The sequence below is a fragment of the Mustelus asterias genome, chromosome 9 (assembly GCF_964213995.1).
Source record: "Mustelus asterias chromosome 9, sMusAst1.hap1.1, whole genome shotgun sequence".
NCBI classification, from domain to species: domain Eukaryota; kingdom Metazoa; phylum Chordata; class Chondrichthyes; order Carcharhiniformes; family Triakidae; genus Mustelus; species Mustelus asterias.
Window position 1 is genome coordinate 128,654,990 of NC_135809.1, and position 18,520 is coordinate 128,673,509.

Sequence of the window (18,520 nt, forward strand, 5' to 3'; positions counted from 1 at the left end):
CAGCCTTCAACACCATTATTCCTACGAGACTCATCTCCAAACTGTGTGGCCTGTGGCTCCGCTCCTCCCTCTGCAACTAAATCCTAGACTTCCTAAACCATAGACCACTGCCAGTAAGGATAGGCAACAACACCTCCTCCATGGTCATCCTCAACACCGGTGCTCCACAAGGTTGTGTCCTCAGCCCCTTACTATACTCCTTATACATCTATGATTGTGGCCAAATTCCTCTCCAACTCAATTTTCAAGTTTGCTGATGACACCACCGCAGTAGGTCAGATCTCAAACAATGACGAAACACAGTACAGGAAAGAGATAGAGAATCTGATGAACTGGTGTGATGGCAATAATCTCTCCCTCAATGTCAACAAAACGAAGGAGAAAGTCATCAACTTCAGGAAGCATGATGGAGGGCGTGCCACTGTCTACATCAATGGGAATGAAGTAGAAATGGTCGAGACCTTCATGTTTTTAGGTGTCCAGATCACCAACAACCCATCCTGGTCTCTCCATGCAGATGCTATACTTAAGAAAGCCCACCAACACCTCTACTTTCTCAGGAAACTAAGGAAAATTGGCATGTCCGCTACAATTCTCATCAACTTCTACAGAAGCACCATAGAAAGCATTCTTTCTGGTTGTATCACAGCTTGGTATGGCTCCTGCTCTATCCAAGCCCAAAAGAAGCTACAAAGGGTCGTGAATAAAGCCCAGTCCATCACTCAAACCAGCCTCCCATCCATTGACTCTGTCTACACTTCCCGCTGCATCAGAAAAGCATCCAGCATAATTAAGGACCCCACGCACACCGGACCTACTCTCTTCCACCTTCTTCCATTGGGAAAAAGGTACAAAAGTCTGAGGTCACGTACCAACCGACTCAAGAACAGCTTCTTCCCTGCTGGATCTAACTTGCATTATGTTGGTCTTTTCTACACCCAAGCTATGACTGTAACACTACAGTCTGCAATTTCTCCTTTCTTTCTTTATGAACGGTATGCTTTGTCTGTATAGCGTGCAAGAAACAATACTTTTCACTGTATACTAATACATGTGACAATAAGTAAGTTTAAGTTAAATTTATTTATCAGTCACAAGTAGGTTTACATTAACACTGCAATGAACTTACTGTGAAAACCCCCCAGTCGCCATGCTCCGGCACCTGTTTGGGTACACTGAGGGAGAATTTAGCATGACCAATGCACCTAACCAGCACGTCTTTGGACTGTGGGAGGAAACTGGAGCACCCGGGCGACACCCACACAGACACGGGGTGAATGTGCAGACTCCGCACAGACAGTGACCCAAGCTGGGAATCAAACCCGGGTCCCTGGCGCTGTGAGGCAGCAGTGCTAACCACTGTGCCACCCAAATCAAATCAAAATCTATCAGTGAAATGCTCCCCTGTCACCGTCTCAACTGCCTGTCCGGCTTCATTCCCCAGAGTTGGTGCTGTCTCAGTATATTTGTGCTTAATATTCCAACCTGATACAAAATCATATTTGTGAAAAAAAATTCCACTCTTTAAAACTAGTATTTTGACCAACCCGTTTAATGATTGAATGCTTTGTCACTCATTAACCACTAGGTGAGAATCGTTACATCGATTTCAGCTGAATAGGGTGAGTCATTGGTTTGATTTTGATTTGATTTATTGTCACATGTATCGGTATACAGTGAAAAGTATTATTTCTTGCGCGCTATACAGACAAAGCATACCGTTCATAGAGAAGGAAAGGAGAGAGTGGAGAATGTAGTGTTACAGTCATAGCTAGGGTGTCGAGAAAGATCAACTTAATGCAAGATCAGTCCATTCAAAAGTCTGACAGCAGCAGGGAGGGAGCTGTTCTTGAGTCGGTTGGTACGTGACCTCAGACTTTTGTATCTTTTTCCCGATGGAAAAAGGTGGAAGAGAGAATGTCCGGAGTGCGTAGGGGTCCTTAATTATGCTGGCTGCTTTGCCTAGGCAGCGGGAAATGTGGACAGAGGCAATGGTTGGGAGGCTGGTTTGCGTGATGGATTGGACTACATTCACGACCTTTTGTAGTTCCTTGCCGTCTTGGGCACAGCAGGAGCCACGCCAGAATAAATGCTTTCTATAGTACATCTGATAAAACTATGTGAAGAATATTAAAATTAGTGTTTTGGTTGTATTTTTAAATCGCAATTCACACACTGAACAATTAGAATCCCGTTTCCATTTTAACTCACTTGGCTGTTAGATATTGTGCTGTGGATTTTAAAACCTGTGGCTGTGTCGTCGCAGGTCGGCGAAGTTTTGCGCCAGCAGTGCACAGTTCTATCTGTCATTGAGGGAACGAAATCTGTATTTGTTGCAGTTTGGGTTTCATATTGGCACTACAAATAGACACATATTATTTGCGTCACGTTATGTAAGTACCGGGCTAATTTTAAAGTTACACTATCGAAATTTCCAGCTGCAATTTCTATTCCGGCCGCTAAGTGAGGCTATAAGGCTGTTGTGTACCAGGTGAATCAGTTAAAAAGCACTTGGTTTTGCCCTTCACAATACACAGCACGATTGGAGTGGAAAGCAGTAACAGTAGAGACTGATAGAAATGTAGTAATAACTAACGCGTGAGACTGTATTAATAAATAGAGGTGTTCTGGCTCAGAGCGGACAAATCTAGAAAGGAAATACTGCGTTGTAGAGGGGGGAGGAAAGTCAATATGAAATTGGTTCCGGCAAGCTTCATCCGACTCATTTTATCATCAAACCTCGATTTGAGAGAAATTATCAAAAAAGAATCTGCCATCGTTTCAGTAACACACTAGGCTAGAAATGCACGGATGATGCTGCCTGCTTTATTTGTCTCTCTCTCTCTCTCTCTCTCACACGGTTGCTTGCACAGAAATACAACTCTCTACTGAAATCATTGTCTTTTGAGATTTAACTGGAGATACAGCAACAACCGGTTGGTTTCGGATGCACTTGATCAAGTGGTCAGAGCGGGGCGGCCAGTTCTGATTCTGTTCATCGTGGAACAGTGCTTAGCAGTCCCTGTCATTCCCACCCCCCACCCCCCCAACCTAGCAGACTGGAGAGTGACTAACAGAATCCATAAACGCCATGGTTTGCAGACAGAACTTGAATCTTCCTTCTGTTTATCCAGGGCGAATGGTGGTAAGTGTATGGTCGGCCTTCTTACTCTGTGTGGTCCACTGTCCCTGTCTTGATCCACCTGTACGAAAGGTGGTATATATTTTTATTAGATTCAAACGTGTTGGACGCAAAACGGTTCGTCTATGTCGATGAAGCAAACCTTTGGGAACAGACTGTAACTGAGGTTGTGAGACAGTCGGCAATTGCCGCTCCGTTTGCTGTAGCCATGGACAGGCTGATCAATCTCGTTGGTGCCCTCAATTTCACACGCACACACACACACCATTACATTTGCCTCGCTGGCTTTAGTTAGTTTCTAATCAGCAATTAAGACTGCCTCTATTATTTTGTTTTGCTGTCTGGCCTTATGGTGTTGCCGGGTTAAGTTTTATGCATCTCCACATTGGCTGTAAGTAGTGTGAGCAGTCTAAATATCGCAACCCCCCCTCCTCACACACGCTGCTTGCTTTGATGCTGTAGGGAGGGTTGATATCTGTTGAGGCCAGAATGCTGGGTGCAACATCATTGCAAAGGCCGGGGGGCGGGGGGGTGGTGAGAGGCACACGAGATTACCCTTGATCAACACTCCTGCAGAAGTCTTAACATTGAACACTTAAATCTGTCCTTCCGTTTCTTAGTAATCAGCTGGAGAAAGGGACAGGCATCAGTTGGATATAATATATAAATGATCAGATAGATATAATATATAAATGATGAGATATATCATATAAATCAGATACATAATATAAATTATCAGATAAATATAAATAATCAGATAGATATATAATTTATCTTTGGTGTGTATGTAACAGTGGGATGAGTTGGGAGATGTTCCGTTGCCCTCCTGCATCAATGTATTTATCAATGTATGGCGTGAACACAAGAGTGAAGATTTGGAGAGGGTGCCAGTCAGAATGGCAGTGGTTGATGTTTGGGTGGGAACATTGCTGTTTCTATTGATGTGACAATGCGATGGATATGGCGGCAACTTTTTGATTGTATCTTTTTGTTTGCAGAGCCTGTGAATGGGGGGTCCTGGAAATTACTGATCCGCTCCCAGAGAGAGAGAGAGAGAGAGAAGGACTCGGGGGTAATTGGAGCAGAGGAGCCGGAGGGAGAGGTGTTTCGCTGCCCTTGGTGGAGGCTGGCTCCATTGGGAAAGGAAGATGGAGGCGGCGATGGTGAGCGTGGAGGGCGGCGGCTGCAACAGCCACCCGCCTTACGGCTACGCCCAGCGGCGGGAACGGCTGGCCAACTCCCGGGCCGCCGCCGCCGTGGCCGCTGCCGCCGCTGCCGCCGCCGCCGCCAGCAGCACCCAACACGCGGCGGGAGCGGGGGGCCGCGATTCCGCCCACAATCACAACAACAGCGGGATGCGGAGCGGGCGGCGTCGCCCGGGCAACGGCGGCTCCCGCCTCCCGCCGGACGAAGAGGAGGAGGAGGAGGAGGCGGAGCGGGGGGAGGCAGCGGCGGGGCCGGAGAAGGAGGAAGGGGAGGCGGAGCGGGAGGACGGCCAGGGCCGCCGGCGGCATCCCCGTCCCCAGCACCAGCAGCGGCAGCAACAACAACATCGCGGCATGGACGGAGACGAGACGTCGTCGGCGGGAGAGCCGCCGCGGGACGGAGAGGGCGGCGAGTACGGAAGCGGCGGCTGCTGCGAGCGGGTGGTCATCAATGTGTCCGGCCTGAGGTTCGAGACTCAGGCCAGGACCCTGGGGCAGTTTCCGGACACCCTGCTGGGGGACCCGGGCCGGAGGATGTGCTACTTCGACCCGCTCAGGAACGAGTACTTCTTCGACAGGAACCGACCCAGTTTCGACGCGATCTTGTACTATTACCAGAGCGGCGGGCGCCTCAAGCGCCCCGTCAACGTGCCCTTCGACATCTTCAGCGAGGAGATCAAGTTCTACGAGCTGGGGGACGAGGCCATGCTGAAGTTCCGCGAGGAGGAGGGCTTCGTCAAGGAGGCGGACAAGCCGCTGCCCGAGGATGAGTTCAAGCGCCAGGTCTGGCTGCTCTTCGAGTACCCGGAGAGTTCCAGTCCCGCCCGCGGCATCGCCATCGTCTCCGTGCTCGTCATCCTCATCTCCATCGTCATCTTCTGCCTGGAGACCCTGCCCGAGTTCCGCGACGACCGCGATTTCCCGCCCGACGGGATGCCCGCCAATTCCAGCCGGCGCGGCGGCTCCGGCGGGCAGCTCGCCGCCACCTTCAGCGACCCCTTCTTCATCGTGGAGACGGTGTGCATCGTGTGGTTCTCCTTCGAGCTGCTGGTGCGCTTCTTCGCCTGCCCCAGCAAGGCGGCCTTCTTCAGGGACATCATGAACATGATCGACATCGTCTCCATCCTGCCCTACTTCATCACCCTGGGCACCGAGCTGGCCCACCAGGAGGCCAACGGGCAGCAGGCCATGTCCTTCGCCATCTTGCGCACCATCCGCCTGGTGCGGGTCTTCCGCATCTTCAAGCTGTCCCGCCACTCCAAGGGCCTCCAGATCCTGGGCCACACCCTGCGGGCCAGCATGCGGGAGCTGGGCCTCCTCATCTTCTTCCTCTTCATCGGGGTCATCCTCTTCTCCAGCGCCGTCTACTTCGCCGAGGCGGACGACCCCAAGTCGCAGTTCACCAGCATCCCGGACGCCTTCTGGTGGGCGGTGGTCACCATGACCACGGTGGGCTACGGCGACATGAAGCCCATCACGGTGGGCGGGAAGATCGTGGGCTCCCTGTGCGCCATCGCCGGGGTGCTGACCATCGCCCTGCCCGTGCCCGTCATCGTCTCCAACTTCAACTACTTCTACCACCGGGAGACGGAGAGCGAGGAGCAGTCGCAGGTCACCCCGGCGGCCAGCTGCCCCTACCTCCCGGCCAACCTGCTCAAGAAGTTCCGCAGCTCCACCTCCTCCTCTTCCTCCCTGGGCAACAAGTCCGACTACCTGGAGGTGGAGGAAGGCTTGAAGGAATCCCTCTGCTTGAAATCCAGAGGCAACGGCACCGAGACACTCAAACACAACTCCCTGCCCCTCAAAGCAGTGGAGACCGACGTGTGATGGGGGCTGGGGGGGAGAACCGACTTTCTAGTGTTCCTCATTTTAATTTTAAACAATCCCCCCCGCTCTCCCCCACATCCCTCTCCACTCCCTCCCTCCCCCCCCCCCCCCCCCATCTCCAGGAGTGCGCTGGGCCAAGCACAGTGCTTTAAACAGCCAAGAGACTACTGCGGTGACATGACAATAGCGGGATAAGTAAGTTCATCCCTTTAAATCAAAAGGTAAAAAAAAGGGAAGGGGGGAGGTGAATAACCCCATGAAGGAAAATCACATCGGCTGAGAGGAGGGGTTCGGAAGACGGTGGCCGTGCCCTTGGCTTAGGAAAGTCTTGCACTGTGTCCACTTTCCAGACAAGGACTGGACTGGACAACTTGTTTTTTACGCTTAACTGGCCAGCCAAAGGGTGCGTGTGGCAGAGTCAGTTCCTTGGACTAAAACGCAGTACACAGACTTCCCAATTTTGCACCGGGAACCTTATTCATTTTTTTTTTGTTGCACTGCACTTTCTGAGTAATTCATCCATACAACAAAAAAATATCATCGATAATGCCCTTATTTTTAGATAGCCAAGTTGGTTTCTACGTTGGGGTGATGTCCGGAATACTGTTCCAACCAATGGTTCTAATTGGTTCTAATTTCTCTCTCTTTTGGGATATTTAACCTACCATGTTTTTCTTTACTCCCAGTGAGACTGTTGGCATTTCCTCCCAATTAACTTATCATAATACAGAGTTTATTTAAAGAGCCAACATTGAAATGTAATTTATTACCGGCAGGTCGATTTAGGTATTTTGCCTTAATCTGGCAATCAGCAGCTATTAAATATTCCAAAATGACACATCTGGGGTTTTTTTTAAAAAAGGTGTTTCTGAATTTATATTAAAAAACTTCAATCGATCAAGTATCAACCAACCAGGAACTACTGAGAAACAGGTGGAATCCGTTAGAGGTGTTCTTGACAATACCGTGAAATTCAGTGGGATGCTTCAACAAAGGATGTGGACGCAAGGAACTATTATTAATCTAAGGCCGTGTGACTGACTGTCAGGGGGAGAGGAAGACTTTAGAAGGAGCGAAGTTCAGTTTCTACACAGCACTGTTGACAAGATAAGTCCGGATTTTGTCTCAAAACTTTCTCAAGGATCATACATGTCGAACTTTGACACGAGTCACAGATGCAGAGAGCTCCCGTGTTTGACTGCAGTTGAATTCAACTATTTAAGGATAACATTTGCCTATTCCGCCTGCTGTTTAAACAATGCAGCCAGACAACTGAACCCTTTGAAGTGTGGGACAAACAAACCCCCGTTACACGAACTTACTTTATTATTATTTTTTTGCACACTTGTTCTGCCTCTCTGTGAAAACTGTGAACTTTTTTGGAAACTCAAGTCCTTCCCCCTCCTCCCCCCCCCCCCCCGACTACAGCGGAAGATTGTCTCAGAGACAATCGCTCGACAGTCATCGTTCGGGGACGACTTAATGCCACACTGGCAAAATAAAGTCAGGAACTGATCATCCGGAGAATGGAGCGAAGCAAAACACAACGAGGTCAAAGCTAAACTTCAACTTGCACTTTCTGTTAAACTTCCCCTTTTTTCTTGCGGCTTCGAACATCAACCCTAAAATTCAGCCGGAAACACCGACCTTCCTCCCCCCCCCCCCCCCACTTCTGTTAAAGAGAGATAAAAGTTTAGCGGGAGTAACTAGTGAATTATTGTTACGTTTCCGTGTTTAAACGAACTAAAATTGATCCAATTGCACTTTGCGAACATAGATACTGGTTCAGGAAATGGGAATTCGTGTGTATGCCTATAGACTGGAGGATGGCCAGAAGCGTTTTCTTCCTGGAGCCTAAGAATATTTAAAGAAATGTGAGCGCACATTGAGCAACGACCCCCTCCCTCCCCCTTCCCCCTGAAAGGCGTGTGTTGTGGGAAAAATGTAGACCGTCTCACGGAGTTTGGAGGAAGATGTCCCAGGTGATGGAGCAACGCACTCGCAGGTGAACCTAGAAGGTATGGAAAACGGTTTCACTGTTCATCTTATGGGAGTCTTTGGGCTGACGAATAGTGGATAATTAATTGTGGTTTTGTTTTGTGCAGGTGGGGTGGAGTGGGAGGGTTTGGAACAAAAGGGACAAAGATTTCAAATTTTGTGTTGCCAGTGGAAAATTGACCCGTCCATGACATTTCCTGACTTGCGTGTCCTCGGTGTACAGTGGGTTCAAGAAGCTGATGGCTAGGCAGGACTGCATTGTTCTTGCCATGTTAACAACTCAATAACTCCAAGGATATCCAGCATTTCCCCTGCCAACCGACCAGGTTGCAGCTTCCCACATTTGGTCATAGAATCCCTACAGTGCAGAAGGAGGCCATTCGGCCCATCGACTCTGTACCGACCACAATCCCACCCAAGCCCTATTTCCGTAACCCCACACATTCACCCTGCGAATCCCCCTGACACTTAGGGGCAATTTAGCATGGCTAATCAACCTAACCCGCACATCTTTCGGGCTGTGGGAGGAAACCGGAGCACCCGGAGGAAACCCACGCAAACACGGGGAGAAAGTGCAAACTCCACACAAACAGTGACCCCGAGGCTGGAATTGAACCTGGGTCCCTGGCGCTGTGAGGCAGTAGTGCTAACCACTGTGCCACCCGTGGTCAAATGATGTTTTAATCAAATCTATCCATCTGTTTAAACTGAGATATTTTGAGAGACTCGGGGAGTACACATGAAAATAAGAAATTAGCAGATGATTCTTTTTTTGTGTTGACTGAGCTACTGGCTAGTGGATTTATCCCACAATAGAATAAATAGGAATAGCAGAAAATCAATACAGCGAACCAGTGTTGCTGATCTAAATTGGACTTGCAGTTAATGTACAACCGCAAACTTAACTCATCAAGTCATGAGATGTGAGAGGGAAATCATTTTCCTGTTTTCTGTTACACTCCTTCCACATCTGGAACTTTGCTGAAGTGCTTTTCTCTTCCATTGGTTGGATATAACGTTGCAATTCATTTAGAAACAGATCCTGTTGGTCAGAAAGCTTGTGAAATGCATGACCTGCGAGCTATGGGAAAGCATAAAGCCATTCAATTTAAGGTGCTGGTGCTTTTAGATGGTGTTGTTGGAACGTATGACGCTTTAATCTATTCCAGACTTCATGCAAAGTTTTAAACCATGGTAATTTGAAAGATTACGTAGAAAGGCTGGTAATTGCACACATTAGAACAGCGTTTCTGAAAACCTATACATTGACTAGTTTGGTAACTTACCTGCCTTTCATAGGGTATGGCAATTAAAGTTTTAAAGTTTTTACAGTTTATTTATTAGTGTCACAAGTAGGCTTACATTAACACTGCAATGAAGTTACTGTGAAAATCCCCGAGTCGCCACACTCCGGTGCTTGTTCGGATACACTGAGGGAGAATTTAGCATGGCAAGTCACTATCTGTGTGGAGTTTGCACATTCTCCCCATGTCTGCGTGGGTTTCCTCCGGGTGCTCCAGTTTCCTCCCACAGTCCAAAGATGTGCAGGTTAGGTTGATTGGCCATGGTAACTTGACCCTCGTGTCGGGTGATTAGCAGGTAAATATGTGGGGTAACAGGAATAGGGTCTGGGTGGGATTGTGGTCAGTGCAGACTCGATGGGCCAAATGGCCTCCTGCACTGTAGGGATTCTATGAATGCACGTCTTTTGGACTGTGGGAGGAAACTGGAGTACCCGGAGGAAACCCATGCAGACACGGGGAGAACGTGCAGACTCCGCACAAACAGTGACCTAAGCCGGGTATCTAACCCAGATCCTTGGCACTGTGAGGCAGCAGCGCTAACCACTGTGTCACCGTGCTGAAAAAATGGCATGCTCCTAAGGACCTGCATATGGCTACTTAGCTTTCTCTCAAATTGTTGTATGTGTGCTGCTGTTATTGGCACACCTCTAACTTCCATTCATCTAACGCGGGCAGAATTTCAGGTTTTGAATCAGGACTCCAATGTCAATGGGATCTCCTGTGTGTTTATTTTCTCCCTAAATTGGCCAGTTAAATGGTCAGAGGGCACGCTCGTCATCTGATTAACAGCGGGTAGGCTGGCGGGCTGGAACAGACTGAATTGTATCATAGAATCATAGAAACCCTACAGTGCAGAAGGAGGCCATTCGGCCCATCGAGTCTGCCCCGACCACAATCCCACCCAGGCCCTACCCTCACATATTTACCCGCTCATCCCTCTAACCTACACATCTCGTGGGCAATTTTAACCTGGCCAATCAACCTAACCCGCACATCTTTGGACTGTGGGAGGAAACCGGAGCACCCGGAGGAAACCCACGCAAACACGAGGAGAATGTGCAAACTCCACACAGACAGTGACCCGAGCCGGGAATCGAACCCGGGACCCTGGAGCTGTGAAGCAGCAGTGCTAACCACTGTGCTACCGTGCCGCCCTGTATATGAGGGAGAAAGAGGGTGCCTCCACTCTTAAAGTGCCCTCCCGACAATTTAAAAACAAATGAATTAAAAATGGCCACAGCTACCAGGAAACTACGGTACCACAGAGATGCAACCTGTACCACAGATGTGATCAGGTAGATTGGGAGGGAGTCTCAAAACCTACCAATAATGTTGCCAACCCACACTGTGGGTTAACCTGCCTTAATTGGCCTTTTAGCTTACTGAATTGTTACTTGTCACTTGCGCGTGGCTAACCCTACCATCCCCGATCCTGCTTCAGGAAAGTTTGCTCGGAGATGAGATGGTGCTGGGAAATTGGTAGACCAGCTGGTCGTGTGAAATGACACACCCATCCCCCTCCGTTCTCACCCCATATCAGGATGAAAATTCTGCCCCAGGTTTCATGGGACTGCTATCTTCATATCTAACACAATTTTTCCCGACTGGTGGGTTCGTCGATCAGCCACCCAAGGAGTCGGTGGCAAATGCATTGCTGCCAGTACTGGCTGCCCCACAGTCAGTTGGGTAGAAATGGGAATTCCGCCCCACCCCCAGGAAGATGTCCCACCAGAGTGCCAGCAACTCTCTGGTCCCAGCTGTGCTCGAAGCTGCTGAATTGGAGAAGACTGGGACTGCAAGCAGTCAACAATGTCTATAACTCCTTGGAGTGCAGGATCAGATAAGTTTGGGGGCCTCAAGGCAAGAAGGGCCATGGAAAAGAAGGGCCATGGAGGCCCATGGAAAAGTGTTGGAGAGGCCAGCAGGTATGGTGAGGGGTTGGAGGGAGCGTGAGGGGTGGTGATTGGATGCCCAAAGTTGAAAGGCTGTTTATCGAGGCACCCGTTCCCTTTCCCATTCACATCACTTTCCAGACCTCCTTCTGCCCCTGAACTTCTCCTACCAGCCTGAACATTGAGAATGGCGGGGGGGGGGGGGAAATGGCCCTCAAATGGTCATTAATTGGCCACTTAAGGGCCTTAATTGAGGAAAGGGAATGTGGGCTGGCCTAGGCCTGGCAGTAAAATTATCAGGGTAGGGAGGAGAACAGTTGGAAGACAATGCAAAGGATTTCACAGGCAGCCTCGCCTGCAAACCCACCGACAGGAGAGTATAAAATTCTTCCATAGGTTCGTCATTCAGTCCTGGCTACGCAATTACTGATGATTACACTGAACAGTTATGAATTCCCTGAAGATCAAACACTTCTGATCATTAACTCGTGTCTTCTCTCAAAGCAGTGGTTGAATTACTGCAACATACTTTACCTGTTCTTACTTCAGCAATGACAATATTCGAGTTTCAATCTTGGGGAATCTTTTTTTCAGGAGGTGGGGTGGAAACTTTGTCTGGAAACTTTGGTGGAAACCTGGGGCAGAATTTTCATCCTGATATGGGGTGAGAACGGGGGGGGGGGGGGGGGATGGGTGTGTCATTTCCCACGACCAGCTGGTTTAACCAATTTCCCAGCACCATCTCGTCTCCGAGCAAACTTTCCTGTGAATCAGACATTTGCTCATTGGTGTGTTTGTGTACCATCTTAAGCACAACTGGAATGTCCATGTTTTAATAAAAGATTGCAATATTATAACTGGCCAATAGGAAGCAGCATTTCAGCAATGTTCCAGATGTGTCTACAGTCGAGTGGGGTAATTGATTTCATTGTTACACTTTCCTGCAGCGTAAAGGTAGGGGAGTCTAAAACTAGAGGACATAGGTTTAAGCTGAGAGGGGAGAGATACAAAAGGGTCCAGAGGGGCAATTTTTTCACACAGAGGGTGGTGAGTGTCTGGAAGAATCTGCCAGAGGTAGTAATAGAGGCGGGTACAATTTTGTCTTTTAAAAAGCATTTAGACAGTTACATGGATGGGTATAGAGGAATATGGGCCAAATGTGGGCAATGGGGACTAGCTTAGTGGTTACAAAAAAAGGGCGGCATGGACAAGTTGGGGCAAAGGGATTGTTTCCATGCTGTAAACCTCTATGATTCTATGACCCACACAGCTATGGCAGCAGAACTAAAAATATGGATTAAATTGAGCACTTACTGGTTTTGCCATTTTTGAAATGCAGTTGTGGGCTTTGTATTGCTGAAAGTGGCTTTCTAAATTTTATCCTCCCTCTGGAGAGTGCTGGGTGCCAGGAATCCTCCTGAACCCTTTGAACACAGGGCACAAATGGAGGAAGGCATGTTGTGTGACTTATTTTGCTCACTTGCCCAGAGCCTCAATATTCACATGAAGAGATCATGGTCAGACTTCCTGAAAAGAGAGAGAAAGGGACAGGAATTCTATGCAACTTGGCTGACACCAAATCCTACTCAATCTCACCTCTGCACCATTTATGGTGTGTGCGCGTAAAGTTTGGGGTCATTGTGCCAAAGAGTTTATTCACATGGACCACAAGTCAAACTAATTTTTGATATGTGTAATCCTGAGTTTCCATTTCTTCTTTGACCGAAAATGAAATAGCTAAATATGTTCCTTTGCTGATAATGCCTCCATTAAGCTTAATTTTATTTCTTACCCATAATATTTCCCATCAATAAGATTTAACTTCCAATAAAGACTAGGTCTGTCCAAGACTTAATTACTGCTCTTATATCAGGGGAAGCTACTTTTGTTTCCTATTATTCTCTCATGGGATGTGGGCATCACTGGCAAGACCACCATTCATTGCTTGTCCTTAATTTCCCTTGAGCTCAATGGCTTGCTAAGCTATTTCAGAGTCAACCACATTTTAGTGGACCTGGAGTCACATATAACCGAGGATGGCAGGGGTTTTTGTGACAATCGATGATGGTTTCATGGCTAGAGAGACAAGCTGGAAATTCCAGAATTTATTAATTAAATTTAAACCCCATCAGCTGCTGTGTTGCTCCCTAATTCCTTCTTTCTGACTGATGTTAGGGGTTATTTTGTGAGGCACCATTGCCAGCTTTTTAATGAAATGCATTGCTGGAGCTTAAAGTTGCACTAAGAAGTTGGAGAATTGGAGGGTGATTTTGTCTGATCTCTGATCCATACCAACTCTTAGCTCCACTTTCAGCATTGAAAGCTGCAATGAAAAGTTACTCCTGTATTTACACTGTTCAATTAAATTTGCTCTTTACCATAGTTTCTCAGTTGAAGAACAAAGAAAATTACAGCACAGGAACAGGCCCTTCAGCCCTCCAAGCCTGCACTGACCATGCTGCCTGACTGAATTAAAACCCCCTACCCTTCCAGGGACCATATCCCTCCATTCCCATCCTATTCATATATTTGTCAAGACACCCCTTAAAAGTCACTATCGTATCTGCTTCCACTACCTCCCCTGGCAGCGAGTTCCAGGCACCACCACCCTCTGTGTAAAAAACTTGCCTCGTACATTTCCTTTAATGTATATTGCCACAAAAGTTAGAAACGATGCGAGACCCCTGTGCACAAGATAAGAATCAAATATTTTTAGTATTTCGCTCCAATGTCATTGTCTTATCAATCTCAATTTTGTTGGTGACCATGCACTATTGCAATATATTTTGTACAGTAAACTGTGAAACTGCTGAAGTAGCTGTAATTGTTTTGAAGAATATTTATTTCATTGTGGTCTTTCACTTTGTTCACAGTGAACAAGACAGTAGGCATTGTGCGCACATACAATATTCAAACATGCCAATGTGACTCCAGAAGGTTCATAGCCATTCCTTGGACTTCAGATGTCAGACTTTGCTGCATCACTTTGAAAAAAACAATTAACATTAAAAAAAAATATGTGATGGATTCTAATCAATGTCTTAATAAGAAAACTGAAGGGATAGAAGACAAAATTGCAAGAACAAACATCAACGAGCATCCAACTGGATAGTGCTACGAATGGATTCTATAGGAACCAAGGTAAGGACACTTGCTTTACTGTCTTGTCATGCTATTCTTAGCGGTTCTCATGTCTGAACTTGGAACTGGCAACCCCGTATCTGGCTACAAGCAGAGATTTGTAGATGCATATTTATTTGTGCTTTTGTGCTAAAACTTTTACTGTACCATTTAGTAAGATGACTACATCTATCAGAGTGATAAATTACAACTCAGAGCTACAGAGAGCAAGAGATTTTCATGTTGCGTGCTTTTATGTTACGTCTATTTCAAACAACAAAAGATTTTACTGGCAATTCAACTTAAAAGATAATCTAGCAAATCAGAAAATTAGCAAAATAGACAGAATAATCTCGATGGACAAATGCGTACAACAAAACGGGTCAATTTTCTGTAAATCCAGCACCGACATGCTTATATAGAAAGTATACTTGGTTACACGACTGAACAGCCTATGCCTCAGAACTGAATTTCACAAGTATGGAGAGATGAGAAAGAAAGTAATTTTATTGGAAGAACCTCTGCACTATGATTGAGTTGATTTGTTTCTGTTACAAGATGGCATATTAATTTAGAATCATAGAAAGTTTACGGCACTGTAGGAGGCCACTTGGCCAATCGTGTCTGCACCGGCTGAAAAGAATCGAACTACCCAGTCTAATCCCACTTTCAGGCATTTGGTCTGTAGCCCTGAAGCTTACCGCATTTCAGGTGCCCATCCAGACACCTTTTCAATGGGATGAGGTTTTCTGCCTTTGCCTTTCATTCAGGAGTTAGATGCGGAATCTTATCACCCACCAGGTGAAAAGTATTTCTTCTTCACCCCTCTAATCCTTCTACAAATCACTAAATCTAGCTCCCGAGCCACTGACCTCTCTGCTAAGGTAAATAGGTCCCTCCCATCCACTCTGTCCAGACTCCTTTCAATTTTGTACATCACAAAGAACAAAGAAAATTACAACACAGGAACAGGCTCTTTGGCCCTCCAAGCCTGCACTGACCATGCTGCCCGACTGAACTAAAACCCGAAGAAACTCCATCAAATGTCCACTGGGCCTCCTCTGTTCCAAGGAGAACAACCCCAGTCTATCCAATCTTTTATCATTGCTGCAATTTTACAGTTCTGGTGAAGGTAAAGTCACCATAGTCTCAAATGACCATAGGCTGCTCTCCCCGTTTGAGGGGGAGAGGTGACTGGTGGTGATTTAACCTGAGGGTCACCACATCTCAGTCGGTACGGGAATTGAACCCACGCTGTTGACCTCACACAGCATCACGGACTTGCTGTCCCGCCAACTACTTCTGCATTCGGGTTATTAAAAATTACCCCAATATATTGTATCATCTCGAATCTGAGTTTGAGTCTAACTAGATTCGGGAAGTAAGGTCTCCTCCGTTTATGGGGTGTAAACTCGACCATTACGTCACCCCACAAAACTTTTCGCAGTCTGACTGATGCTCCACTTAAACTATGGAAGTGCCTCCAATGGTATTCATGCTGTCAAAGGCACTCAGGATAAATTAAATGGCTTATTAGTCTCTGAAAACATAAAAACCTTTATGAGCTAACTTAACTCATGTCTTCACAGACAAAATTAAATTAATAACAAATACCCGTTGGCTCCCAATGTTGGTACCAGCCTTCACTGCTGCTGTTTGAAATCCTGGAGGCTGATATTACCACCCAGTTGCAAAGGTTAGTTTGGTTACTGAGCAAGGACCATGGCCAGAGAATTAAACCTGTAAATGCAACTTGTAAAACTACTGCATATGCACTAATATATATCCATAACTGTTGCTTAGTTGTTGCGAGTGTTCTAAATTTGTGTATTTTGTATATAACAAATCCATGGATCGGATTAGGACATTTATACCAGGATTGCATCTGGTGTTGACCTCCAATCCTGACCCCACTGGAGTTTGAAGAGATTGGGTCTAATTACCATGGAACAGACAGACACAAGTGCTGCATTTTGTGCAATCCTCCACTTGTTTGCCTATAGTTGCGAGTAGTGCTGGTGCGTATCTAGGGAAGAAATTCAGCATCGGTCAAGCAAAGGGGTGATGGGTGAGTGAGACTTGGGTGTAGGAAAGGATGTTGGCAGCACAGATTTGGGTGAGCTGAGGTTCATGGAAAATAGTGGCTAGGAGGCTGACCACTTCTGAAATCGTCAAGTCCTCGATTGCAAAGGCATGGATGAGGATTTCAGCAGTCAGTGGACAGGGACAGAGGTAAGCGATGCAACAGAGGTAGAAAAAGCCTTCATGATGGCGAGGATATGGAATCAAGCGTTCTGATCAGAGCCACATAGGATCATGGAGTTGCAAACAGTCTGATTGAACTTGAGACAACGTCTGGCAAGGGGAAGAAGAATCAGTGGTCAAGATTCAGGTGTGCTGAGGGTCAAAGACATGGCTTCAGACTTCCAAGTGCATAACTGGAGAAAACTGGCTCCTGCAAGAGAAGCAATCTGATAATGAGGAAGCAGTGGAATGTAATTATATAATCCTGCACTGCACTGCAGGGATTCTATGATTCTATGAACAGCAAAGAGCAGTCGCAGAAAATATTGGGTGGGATTTTCCAGCTCTTCCCATCAGCAGGATTTTCCAGCCCGACCAAAGTTGGCCCCCCCACCCCAACTCTGAGGGTTCTCTGGAGGCGGGACGAGCATGCCATGCAAAATGCATTTGACTTCGGTGGGACCGGAAGATCCCACTGGCAGCCAATGGCGAGCCAACTCTGCCTCCGCTGTGGGAAAGCCCAGCGTGGGGTCTGGAAAATTCTGACCATTGTTTCTGCCTGGCAGCAGCTAGGGATATTCCTAGAATCTTAGAATCCCTACAGTGCGGAGGAGGCCATTCAGCCCAGCGAGTCTGCACCGTCTCTCTGACATCTTTTGAGTTTGGGAGGAAACCGGAGCACCCGGAGGAAACCCATGCAGACACAGGGGAAAACTGCAAACTCCACACGGACAGACACTCCAGGCTGGAATTGAATCTGGGTCCTTAGAGCTATGAGGCAACAGTGTTAACCACTGTGCCACCGTGCTACCTGTATTAGTGGTATATCTCGCTGTGTATGGCCCATCATTGCACCAAGAAAGTGTTGGATGCCTTGTTTGTGAGAGCAGGGGAATATATAAAGTTGTGGACAGATTATGCTTATCAAAAATAAGAAAGTTAACTTCGCCACCCTGGCAAGATTCCGTTGGGTCAATAATGAGATATACCGTACACGTGTCGCCATATGTTTCTCAGTTCTTATTCTTCCACAAATGTATTTATTGATTCACTTTTACACTTCTAATTTTTAAGAGCTGGTCTATTTGCACATATGTGCACCTGAAAATCATTTAAGGTAATTTGAGTTCATTAATTCTTCTAAATAAAAAATTTTTTGAAAATGGCATACTTTATCTTGCCAAAATTGAAAAATTCAAATCCATGTTTCCCTTTCCTTAGAGGACCGGCAGAAAAAGCTTGCAGTTATGTAGCACTTTAGATGGTTCCAACATATATTCCAAAGCGGCACAGTGGCTCAGCAGTTAACACTACTGCCAGTGACCCAGGTTAGGTTGGCTGACTGTCTGTGTGGAGTTTGCACGTTCTCCCCGTGTCTGTCTGGGTTTCCTTTGGGTGCTCTAGTTTCCTCCCACAGTCCAAAGATGTGTAGGTTTGGTAGGTTAACCATGCTAAATGCATGGGGGGGGGGTCATGGGGATAGGGCAGGAGGTTGGGCCTGGGTAAGATGCTCTTTCGGAGAGTCAGTGCAGGCGTGTAGGGCCAAATGGCCTCCCTCTGCATTGTAGGGATTCTGTGAATTCTTTTTATCTCACGCTGTAATATAAATTTTTCCACAAGTGACTTTATGTTCTAGTTTCAAAAACAGTGAACCAAACTCCCAGTGCAATGCTACTTTAGAAAAAATCACTGGATAGACTCATAATTTGCATGATCATTCTTTGTTTATACACTTGGATCGACCAGCTCCTACTGACATATAATGTAAAAGAAATACGGGTAGAAGAG

General features: G+C 46.9%; 1 protein-coding gene and 1 long non-coding RNA gene across 2 annotated transcripts in view; both read left to right on the top strand.

Moving 5' to 3' along the window:
- The first annotated feature begins 4,118 nt into the window (after positions 1–4,118).
- On the top strand, positions 4,119–6,639 carry LOC144499033 (potassium voltage-gated channel subfamily A member 1-like). Its single transcript, XM_078221086.1, has one exon. The coding sequence runs from the start codon at positions 4,291–4,293 to the stop codon at positions 6,172–6,174; it is 1,884 nt and encodes a 627-aa protein (XP_078077212.1). The 5' UTR covers positions 4,119–4,290; the 3' UTR covers positions 6,175–6,639.
- Positions 6,640–7,925: 1,286 nt separating this feature from the next.
- Positions 7,926–18,520, top strand: part of LOC144498989 (uncharacterized) — an 87,759-nt gene continuing 77,164 nt past the window's right edge. Inside the window, exons 1-2 of the long non-coding RNA XR_013498782.1 lie at positions 7,926–8,192; positions 14,242–14,509. This is a non-coding gene — a long non-coding RNA (uncharacterized LOC144498989). The remainder of the gene's footprint in view (positions 8,193–14,241; positions 14,510–18,520) is intronic.